We start from the raw sequence: 12,313 nt of genomic DNA, 5'->3' as shown, positions 1-12,313 counted from the left end.
TCAGCCATTTTGATACGTTTTTTGTGTCCTTGTTATATACGCGAGGCACACTTATTCAAGTCCATTTTCTTCCTTTCGGATCTCACAAGAGATTTTTGTCAGTTGGCAGCACACTTGCGCTCACTTCATGCCAGGTTAAGCTGATGATCAAACCAAATCTTCCGTACCAATCCGACCACAGTGTCCAGTCAAAGTACTTCAGAATCCTGCAGGTGTTTCAAATCCAGGTTGGTTATGGGGGGGTGGTGTTTGGCCTTGTCTTTACTGGCTATTCTGTCATGACTGACAGGATGACATTATTCCTGGTCTTAAACTCACTGTCAACAGAGATGTTAAAACTTCTTCTGTTTTAGACAAAAAGGAAAGGAGAAAGATTGTAGTGTGACCTTAGAGATGCTGAGTCATTAGTGTTTTTAAAGATTATGAACTCAGTTTTTTAGACAAGTATTTTGTAGCAAATGTTAAATGTTTTTTCTTCTCTTTTTATTTATCGACTAATGTTGATGTTCTTTACTGTTGTTTTGCTCAATTTTACTAAAACTTTTTCATGTTCATGTTTTTCAATTGTTTCACTTAATTTTTATGGTGACTTCTGTTTTTATTGACTTGTAAAGCTCTTTGAGATAACGCAGAATGGCCCTATATAAATAAATAAAAACTTAAACTTATTGTTAAAACAAATTTATTTTCTCCAGCTCTCAGCTGTAAAAAAAAAAAAAAAAAAAAAAAAAACTGGATAATTATACTGTTTGCCAGTTGAACTTCTTGCATTGGCATAAAATTCCCCCAGAAACATCCTGAAATAAATGTTTGTTTTTTAATCATTTAAACTCTTAGTGTAGTCCAGTGCTAGCAATATGCCATTGTGTGTTCTGAGAAAAGAATGCTAAATCCTTCATGCTAATTTGAATTGAACTGTGGTAAATTATGGCTTGCTAAACCCCTAGGTCAGTGACTTATAGTACATTCAGTACACAGCTGTGAATATAAAATTAGTATGATAAAAAAGAACATCACCATGACCCACATGTATTGCATGTAGAAATATATCTTAGATTTTAACTTTAACTTTACCCCAAAGCCTAATAAAAGGGTTTTACTGATAAATTAATTGATAATTACTTATGGTTATTACTTTTTACATTGTGGGTTTTATCTTTTCCTGACTAACTGTACTTGTGTTATTACCTGCTGAAGAAAGTTAATAAGTCGTAGAAGAATGATAAACAAGGGCCTTGGTATAACAGATATACTGTGCAAATGTTAAATGCTATATTTTGACCTTCATCAACAATGAAAACATATTATTATCTGTCATGTAATATTTCAAAAATGAGGACACTTCTCATTTGTGTATATGACTGAAAAATCTGAATTGAAAATAAATTATACAATACTGAGCATGGTTTGAAAAAACTATCCAAAAATACTAAAAGGGCAAAGTCAGTTCAGTCTCACATAGGTTCAATAGTAGTGGCTTCAAAATCGTGCACAATTTCCTGTACAAAAAAAATGAATGTCATCCCATCTTTTACATCTTCAGTATAGAGAATTACCCTGCCAGTCACACTAAACACCTTGTAATCACATTAACGCCTTTGTCTCTTGCGAAAGTATTACTGAAACATCGTTTGACCAAGACATTTACTCAAATTTATTGCACTCTCCACAGGATCAGGCAAGTTGATAATGAGATTTAGATTAATCTATGACGACATACGCAGCCTTTACAAACTAAATTAGCAGTCCCTGTAGACCAAAGGGAAACATAAAAGAGAATTGGATAATGCAATTGAGATATCCATCTGCTAAAAGCCTGCAGCTTATTAAGAGAGAAGTACTGAAAGCTTGTGAATATTCATGTGATGTGTGGATTACAATTGGTTGCATCTTTTGGTTGCCTGTATGCTTAATGGAATATTGTATTGTACAGCAGCACAGCCTCTGGCACAGACACCATTGTGAAGTGTTGCCTGGTGGGTTAGAAACTGAATGCCTAGTTTTGCCTTTTTTGTAGGTATAAGCTTCAAAGCCAGGGCTTCTACATTTACAAATAGCGTACACTACCATTTATACTTAGACACTTACTGATTGAGCCAATTTTAGGAAGAAACACAAACTAGTGACCAACTCTAAAAGAGACATTAATACCCCCATACCATTTATCTTATAGGCAAATATTACAAAGGAGGGCAGATGTGATGTAAATCCAAGAGTTGTCTTTAATTGATCCTGTCTGAGATTATGAAGTGAAACGGAATGTGAAGGCTTGCAATCAGTGCGTCGTCACTGTAGTTAGTATATTGTAGTGTAGTAGTACTTTACTGCACTTGTATTTAAATAATACTAATTAAAAAAACGCTTACATAGAATGGAATGAGGCCAGCTGCCTTGTCTTCTTCAATTGCTTTCCTCAGAGCTTCCCCTCCAACAGAAAATTTGGCGTCTGAGGGAATCTTCTTCATTTTCACTCCGCCTATCAGTCCTGCTCTTTCCACAGAGCAGTGAGCCTGTAACAGACAGATATATTGGGATTTGGTTACTTGAGGATGGCTAGTGCACTCAACCTTTGGTAACACTATAATAACTGCACATAACTGCACTTTATAATAACTGCACGTAACTGGACCCAGCAACAAACTGCAATAAAGGTGGCTGTCTGCACAGTGTTGTACTCCAATCATGACGCAAGTTCAAAACATTTTCTTCGTTCCCTCAGGCATCCGCCTGTTATTCTCCATTGCCTTGTTTACTCCTGAATTTAGGATCCCTGCTATAATCCAGATGCTCCATCAGCTGATCTTTTATCATCAGGTCGCAGGTACAATATAAGAGCATTACTTTCTTGTAATAAAGAAATGGTTTCACTGAGCTTTGAGGCAAAAGTTAGCGCCCTCACCTTCAGCTTAAGATGCATAACTACAGTGGCGGTAAACTACATGGTATAACCTTCATCGATAGGCACTATTGCTTAATTAAATCGATAAATTAGGATAAATGATTTTTATATACCACAATATACAGATCATTTACTTTAAGCTTGCAGTTTATTTTAGTTATCTTCTAACCACTAATTTACTGTAAAATGAATGAATTCCTCCATATGCTCCCAGACCAAGATTTGTCATACCTGATTAAGTACTTCTCTAGAAATGCAAAAACTTAGTGTGACATACAGGAAGAGAGAGAGACAAACAAAGTGCCTCCAAATATCCCCAGATTCTGATACTCCCAATAAAGAATCAAGTTTCATCATAGTTGGATTATTTGTGCTAATAATTTGTCTTTGGCAAGTTTAGTCAGAATTTAACAACTTAAGGTCGTAACACGTTCCATCACAACTTGAAAAGAGGTAATCTAGATACATGTACAAATATGGACCTGATATAGATTTGGACTTAGAGAAGTCTTTGTTATAATGACATAAAATTATTATTAAAAAGTTTGTCTGTTACATATCAGAAAGAGGTCATGTTTAGCTAATATTACCTTAATAAAATGAAAATAATAAATGTAACTCAAAACCAAATGTATTTAGGGGTGCAGTGTATTGTACACTGAAATTAACTTTAACATTTTCTGTTTCAAACAGCAAAAACCGCACCCTCTCTATGACATGTAAAATGGAGAGAGTAGCGGCTGTTCACATGCAAGGAAAAAGCCATGTTTGTTGCTGTGTTTAGAAAGGTCAGCACTGTCTTCAGGCAAATCCTCACCCAGACAGCAAATTCCTCTAACCTGCGCAACTTGTTGAGGGCTGTCACTTTCCATTTCTTATCAGCCCTTCACACTGATGATGTCATGGCTCTGAGAAACCGAATTAATGCACCACGGATTCAACAGCTCAAAGCATCTTAATTCCTTACATTCCACACAACATCAGAGGACTGCTTTAAGAAGGCACGTGAAACAGACGAGACATTTCACTTGATATAAAGGCTACACTTTTGGGGGTGCAATTTGCTGGTGTTAAAATTGGTGCTAAACTGTTTTGAAAGTTTAGCACCAGAGAGCTTACTGGTGCTAAATTATCAAACCCCGCCTTAATCAACCCCCTCACCCCACTCAATGAGTTCCTGTGTATGTGGAGGAGTGCAGGTGGGTAATGTAAGTAGACCAGACCCAATGAAACTATCAGCATCTATGGTTGCTAAGGAATAAATACAAAAAAAAATACAAAAGAAACATGTCTACTGGCGCCAGAATGTAATGTTTGATCCATATACTGTAGAATGGTTAATGTAATTGTTAGTGATGAGAAATACATAGTGCTGGGGGGGGTATTGCTTTCCTCTGTTGCAATGTAGCTCTTATTCTGTTATTTATTGACCGCATATGAAAAAAACCCCACTGCTGTCATAGCGGTATATCTATATATATATATGCGATATATATATATATATATATATATATATATATATATATATATATATATATATATATATATCCTCCCTGCCAAAAACATGTGCAAATGCATGTTATGTTTATTATTTGATTGTTAGTTATCCCCTATACCTGGAGGTAATTGTAAATTAGTGACAGGTGTCTGTTTCCAAGCAGTCATGTAAATATTGTAAGTCCTGTGTTAAACCTGTGTGTTTATTTCTTTATGTGGCAGGTAAACGGCATAGCCGTCCTGGGAACTAGTCAGGAACCTGCAACGAATGCTTAGTTAGAGCTCCGAAGGAGCTAGGTGTTTGTTTTGTTTTGGTTTATTTTTGTAATTAAAAGTGCACGTCAGCGCCATTTCATTCAAATCCTGCGTGTTGGTCGTTACACACACACACATACACACACACTAGATTGTATTCAAAGCAGTAAATACATGTTTGGACTATTGTTCTGCTGCAGGTATGTAAACTTTGTAAAACAGATTGTGTTTGAACTGCAGATATCATCCTTTCACAAATTAGCCTATAAATAAAGACAGCGTCACACTCACCTGATCAGAGGAATAGGCTACCAGTTTAGACAAGATTTCTGGTTCCGCAAGCCCAGGGTTCTCAGCCTGCAATCTCTTCTGGATCTTTGTCCTAGCAGCCAGCAGTGCAACCAAGGTAGCCTCACTTGCAGTGCTCTACGGTTCAAATAAAAATAAACTTAACTCTGTATTAACATGGATAATATTATCATTTAACAAACCATTAAAAGATAAAACAAGAAGCGAACAGCAACTTATTGAAATGTCATATATTAAATAAAATATGTAATTGATTAGGCTGAGAAACTACTGTAAATAACAGGAATATGTGGATATGGCTTTCAGTGCATGATCAATTATTATACTGTACCTCGTTGTGTTTTAATTACAAACACAGAGAATAACAACTTTGCACATCTCTACAATTTCCTGTGTTCTGATTTTGTTACATGAATTGTATTATTAGACTTTCACAAAACTATGTGAAGACCCTGATAACATGACCATTGCCCCTTCTAATCTACTAATAAAACCCTTCTCCACACACACACAATGGTAAGGCTTGTTTTTCTGTATGGTATGCTAATCCTTGTTTTCAAGTGTGTTTATTACCTTGAAACTGAACCTCTATTTATGAATTTTAATTGTCTTTTCAGTGCTGCTGCTACAGCTCTTACAGCCCTCTTTTCACTGAGATATGAGACATGGCCATTGAACGACAATATGCCTCTTGAAACCCCTCTTATGTGTTCTGTTTAGCTGCTGTATTTATATCCTGGACTGTATGTCTGCAAGCATACATTTCGAAAACTAAATGGTTTCATGTCAATAAGTGTCTCTTCATGCAACAAACAGTTCAGTTTTTGTTATATAAAGTCAATTATCATTTTTTAATCAGATTAATACAAATTTTATAATACGAATTCACTTAACACAAATTTCCTGTTAGTGCTAATTATTTTGGAGCCCTACCAGGAATGAAAAATCACCCTAGTTCGAACAGCTGAGTGTAAAGGATTTTGGAAAATGTGTTAACTTCGCTCCTCTGTTCTGTATTTTAGTGCTGTTTAGGGACTACTGATCATGATGCATTTCCAGTTGCCATAGCCCTCATGCTAAATCTGCACTATCCTTGCAGATAAAAGTGGAAGTGTTGAAAGATAATGCACCACCATACAAGAAAAAGAAAGATGTTGCCGTAGACTTCAACATTTTTGCGAACGCTTTATCAAACATTCTGAAAAACTGGGGTACAATAATACAGACCTATGAGGCAAATTGTGAATGCAAGTCATTAGTGTTTCCAATTTGCTCAATATCAGATGTTGCGGACGTCTTCCTTTTGTGGTTTAAAAATGCCCGTGATCAGAATGGGACATGCAGATTTCAAGTGCAGTTCTTTTGCAATGTATATACACTTACAACTGTATTTTCAATAAAATACACAGCAATTTTACATTCATTTGTTCTATAATTGAAATTTGATGTCAGTGTTACTATAACTTCAATAAAAACTGATAGTATGGCTTAGACTCCAGATAATACAATTTACTGATAATACAAACTTTTTTTTTTTTTTTTTGCTGGTCCTTTGAAATTCATATTAACAAGAATGAACTGTATATATTACATGTCAGCTTGCAACTTGCTTCTTTATTCACAATAAATGCCCAAACCTTTATGGTGTACTAAACCCATGCAGTGTTTCAGCTGCAGAATTGTAAAAATGAATACAGTTTATGCAGCATATTAAAATCAATATAATATAGCTGACAATTTAGTCTGGGCTTTTTAATAAAATCAAAGTCATTGTGAAAGAACGTATTATATACTCCTGTCAAGTGCTGAAACACTAATGAAAGTCATTCTATACTATTATATTATTATTATTATTATTATTATTATTATAAGCAGTTGTCACAAAATATACACGTTGAATCACAATACAGTGTGATATAGCTACGCTACTTTTTTCTCGTCTGCCTGTCCTCGAAGTGTGTGGAGGTGTAAAAAAAAAAAAAAAAGGTGTTCTTTCTCAGCTCTGCACAAATCAGTGACCATTGGGACTGATGTTAAACGAAAGCCAGAGGCTGTTGCATTTTACAACGCAACGAAGTACAGTGTGGATATACTGGATCAAATGACACAGCTGTATTCTATCAAACGTGATACTTGCAGGTGGCCTGTGGCTGTTTTTTTTTAATAATGTTTTGGACCTGGCAGCCATCAGCGCTTTGGTTTTGTACAAGGAGTGCACATTTTCAATTGAAATACAGTGTTTCTGCTCTGGGAATGTTATGTATGATGTTCATAAATAAAAATATTAAGTTGTACTGATTGTTTGTTTTTCATTTTCGTATCGAAAGCGTTTTAAAATGGAGCCGCACATTTTGCGGGTGCGATGGTTGTATGTAGCCCGAAATCTCGGGGGTTCGAGTGTTAAGTAGTAGATTAAGATTAAGTAAGAGTAGTATTTTTTTAGATTTGGAAGGACTATGTGTAAGTGAACAGATAAGCTAACAGATAAACTAACTGTAGAATTATTGTGTCTTTTAGTGGGAAAATTACATATAATCCATTGTATTCACCTTTCTGGTTCTATTGATCACAACAAAAGAAAAAAAATGATTAATTTAATAAACAGATTTCTTTAACAGCTTGTTTCCATGGAAAGTCACGTTTTAAGATAAAGTAAAACATATCATACAAAGAGGACAGGTCTGGTGTTTTCAAGTATCATGTTTGATACAATAAGAGGCTGCTCTGTAACATCTGATGCATTCAAAAAAATAATTACCAAATTACTTTCTCAGACAGGCAGACCTCCTGTGCTGAAACTGTCAACCATAGCCTTAGCAAGTGGCAATTTCCTGCAGTTCCAAAGTGTTTATAAAGAAATCAATTCACCCAAATTGCTCTAAAGTGAAGACAAAACACCTTATTATTGTTTCTATCAACAATAACACAGCATCCAGGAAAATTTAAGGCAATCAACAAGCCAGTAGAACTGGTCTGACATTTACTGCACAGGAAAATCATCATGACTTGTTTGTCTTGTCCTGTTGGGTGTCACGACTCTGACATGGCATTTTGTAAAATATGCGCATTCCAGTTATTATCCTTTAACCTTTCCAGTTGGCAACCATGTTGAAATGCCTGGAATTCTTGTCAGATGTACTTTATAGACTTGGTATTTACCTATTATTCTGAATTACTTCTATTATAACCTAGGACTTACCTGTATCACACCACCACCTTGTCCTTCAGTGCCAGCCAAGAATTCTTTTGGTAAATTCAACATCTTTCCCAGCCAGTCAAGCATCACAGTCTCCAATTCTGTACAAGCTGGACTGGCAGCCTGATATAAAGGGGAACATTAGAAAAAAAATGATATTTGTTTGATTGTTGGTTTAATTTTTAACAAACATGGCATTTTATTTATAAACTACTGTGTGTAAAATGCTAACATTTACATAAGGAACACAGGGCAGGATTTTCATAAACCAGTGTTATTGTATCGAAGTCGTGGTGTAGTAACGAGAGCTTTAGTAGCAAGTGATTTTCAAACAAAATGTGTTAATTAAATCAATCCATTAATGCTTTATAATTGAGTCAATGAGGTCTTTAATGAACGCATTTCTCGTTAAAAAGCTTAATGGTTGCAGGTCACCTACATCACTTCCTGTCTCAACAACTAGATAAGGGGAACTTGTTAATCAAAATGCATGTTAACAAAATCAAGAAAAATGATTTTTTGAATGAAATTACCACTAGCGTACAGGGAGGCGGCTCTCCCACCAGCGAGCAGCCGCCACATGGAAATAAATAAAATGACGGGAATATCTAGTTTGTGTATAATTTGTAAACTTCATTTAAAATTGTGCATTTTGTCATGCAGAATGTACATTTATTCAGAACATTTCACATATAAAATGCTGGTTTATGATTATCTGGCGTGTGGGTAAAAATCGGACGACATGGATAAAAAAAAAAAAAAAAAAAAAAAAAAAAAGGAAACCCCATTAGTCATTTAGCCTCATTCAGGGGGATATTTTGCCACAGATTACTATATACAAATCATTTAATGTACATTGTGCAATCTTTTTTTGGTTAAAAAGAAAAATATATCTTAAGCCATCTATGTATATTGGTTAGAATGTATTCTTATGTCTACTTTTGTATGTATTTTAGTAGGCATGACTGTAGGCTAAATACACACATTTCAAGTGTCATTGGTGTTTGTAGTTTTTAGTTATTATACATGTGGTATGTAACATTTCATTATATATTTATTAAACTTTTAAAACTACGATAGAACTTCCTAACCCAATGCACAATTTGTTTATAATTAATTGTTCAGTGAATTCCTCTAATCATGCATTTTATAGTTACTATTTGCTCGCCTTCGTGATAAATAATCTCAACATGATTAAATAGAAGAATCCACTGAGTATTATAAGAAAATGTTATATGCATACAAACGTGTGACGGTGAAAGTGTAAATTGTACATAAAGTGTGGGGGGAGTCAACATTACGAAATATGTTAGGCAAAATCCATGTCAATGATCCCGATCATATTCTTACTGCATCGCTGTGTGTCCTTGAACGCCTGTTCTTCATTCTTGTGTGAATAAGACACAGGTGTTAAGCCAAGGACACATTGCAAATCCGCAATCACCTAAGGAAACTTTATTGTAATATCTAATATGCCATTTTCTATATCAAGATTTCAGTTGTATAATTCAAATAAAATCTACAGTAGATCTCACCTGTCATATGTGACCCAGGACAGCGAAATCAGTCACTTGGCCAAAAATTTCCAAAACTGTTTTATTGTGGCAATGGATTGGACATACAATAAGCTTTAAAATAATACAAAACTTATTGATATATCTCAAACGGGGCCTGACATATGACATTTTGAAATCAGCAAAGTCAAAAGACGCCATTTTGAGAAAATTAAGATGAAACATGGGACACCTACTTTCCAGCTATTTCCTTAGCAACCATTATGTTAGAATTCTGACACATACACCAAATGTTCACCAGTAACTCCTCATACCTTTCTACAAAATATGACAAAGAAATTATATGATACAAATATATATTTTTCATTTATTGAAACATAGAAATTTGTTTTTTTTTTACAATTCATAGCTTTTTTTTTTTTTTAAACAAAAATGTAAATGCTTTTAAATTAAAAGTGCTGAACTATTTACATTTACTATTTACATTTCACTTGGTATTTGCATATTCTGAAATACATATCTTGGACTACCTTACCTCAGTTAACAAGTATATATTCGTCAGAAAATATCTTAACACAGGGTTTCCCGTCATTCAGTTTGCAGCTGTATTTAGACGACTTATTTACACAGCTGTAATTACGTATTTTTTGCAACTCGGTTCTAGTATTGTTATCAATGACAATGTCAGCGACATGATTCTCCATCATGATTCGCCTGTGATTTATTTATTTATTTATTGCCGGGGTTTAATATCACAAGTTCTATGCGTCCACAACCACAGCAATGCCACTGTCCCAGAAGTCAAAGCGCGTGGAGGCATTCAGCCAATCGGTGGATACTACAAGAAGCCAAATGACGTCACGCATAGCAACAAGCAGAACTGTTTATACTGCTACCACTTCTTAAAACCGTTTTCATTGGCTAAATAAGATGTCAGTCTATAAATAGCCTACATAGCGGGAAAGAGGGAAACTACAGCTTTCAAAAGATACCTGGATGATGTGTATGCGTGGAAGGACGATGTTGCTGTGATTCAGTGAATTGTACGGATTTTAGTCTTTGTTTCAGCTAATTTTGACAATCTATAGGTCGCTGTTGTTACCAAACTGTGTATTTACGGTATACAGAGACATTATTTCACAAAATAAACTCGATAAAAAGATAGTTTGGACTGTTAAGTAAACAGAAACGTGTAAAACTCAAATACGTATAACACTATGTAACACAATTTTTGTTCCTGGGTAGTAAGTGTTATTTCCTAATTGCTTATGCCTCAAAAGTATAGAAAATGGCTATTATTCCCCACAAACCTTGCTTTTGTGACCAGGACAGTGATATTTCAAAATATCACTATTTCCAATGGGAAAACGGGCAAATGTGTGTCTTTTTGTTCACATAAAGTCAGAAAAACAACAACATATGAATCCAAATTAACATGTATTTATACTAAAGTAATACAAAAATGACAACAAAAGATTTAGGAGTGAGTAGTTTTTCGAGATTTACGATTATACTGTATACTCGTAAATGTACAGTATACTCGTAAATGTACAGTATAATCGTAAATCTCGAAAAACTACTCTCTTCTAAATCTTTTGTAGTCATTTTTGTATTACTTTAGTATAAATACATGTTAATTTGGATTCATATGTTGTTGTTTTTCTGACTTTATGTGAACAAAAAGACACACATTTGCCCGTTTTCCCATTGGAAATAGTGATATTTTTAAATATCACTGTCCTGGTCACAAAAGCAAAGTTTGTGGGGAATAATAGCCATTTTCTATACTTTTGATGCATAAGCAATTAGGAGATAACACTTACTACCCAGGAACAAAAAAAAAAAAAAAAAAAAAATTGTTACACGGTGTAATTCATGACTTCACTCAGTAATCTGGCTGCTGTGTAAAATCTACATATGCGACTTCCGACTGATTTTGTTGTCCCGGGTCACATATAATGTACATATGCAGAATTCAAATAGGCTACAGTTGCATTGATAATTTCTTGGTAGTTACATTACACTGGGTGCAAATAACGGTATATCATTTTAGCAATACAAAAAACGTTCCATAAAGTTACAAATGGTTAAAATAAGTGAATAAATCTCATTCTTAATCACAAGTATAGAAAAAGCTCTTGCTGAAGCCTGTCCAAAATTCTCAAAAGGCTTTTGACCCTTTAGAGTGGGATTATTTATTGCTAATATTTGAACACTTTGGCTTTAGTCCCAAATTTATTTTTATGGAACAAACCTTATATAACGTTATGTTCCTCTTGCTTCTGTCACAACTGCAATCTGTCAGTCCTCCCCACTTCAGCTGGACAGGGGATCCCGACAGGACACTCTCACCCCTGTTATTTGCTCATTGGAATATCTTGCACAGGCCATTAGGCAAAGTACAGTTATTGTTCCAATTGAAATAAATAGTTTGAAACATCACATATCCTTACATGCCGATGATATTCCCCTGTACCTCTCTAATATTTCTGTTTCTATTCTTCACATGTTGAAACTGTTTGATGATTTTAGAAAATTAGCAGGTTATAAAATTAACTGGACTAAGTCAACATTGATGCCATTAAATGAGGCAGCAAAAATCACTAAGTTACCTTCCATTATTCCAATTCATAACTCATTGAC

General features: G+C 34.7%; 1 protein-coding gene across 1 annotated transcript in view; it reads right to left on the bottom strand.

The window, feature by feature from the left end:
- Nucleotides 1–12,313, bottom strand: part of LOC121314798 (aromatic-L-amino-acid decarboxylase-like) — a 42,285-nt gene that overhangs the window by 22,934 nt on the left and 7,038 nt on the right. Inside the window, exons 4-6 of the mRNA XM_041248483.1 lie at nt 8,160–8,279; nt 4,943–5,077; nt 2,367–2,510 (exon numbers count right to left, since the gene is read on the bottom strand). Coding sequence (XP_041104417.1) covers nt 2,367–2,510; nt 4,943–5,077; nt 8,160–8,279 — 399 coding nt within the window. The remainder of the gene's footprint in view (nt 1–2,366; nt 2,511–4,942; nt 5,078–8,159; nt 8,280–12,313) is intronic.

The sequence above is a fragment of the Polyodon spathula genome, chromosome 4 (genome assembly GCF_017654505.1).
Source record: "Polyodon spathula isolate WHYD16114869_AA chromosome 4, ASM1765450v1, whole genome shotgun sequence".
Classification (NCBI taxonomy): Eukaryota; Metazoa; Chordata; class Actinopteri; order Acipenseriformes; family Polyodontidae; genus Polyodon; species Polyodon spathula.
Note: the sequence above shows the minus strand (reverse complement) of the source record. Positions and strands in the feature narration are given on the sequence as shown.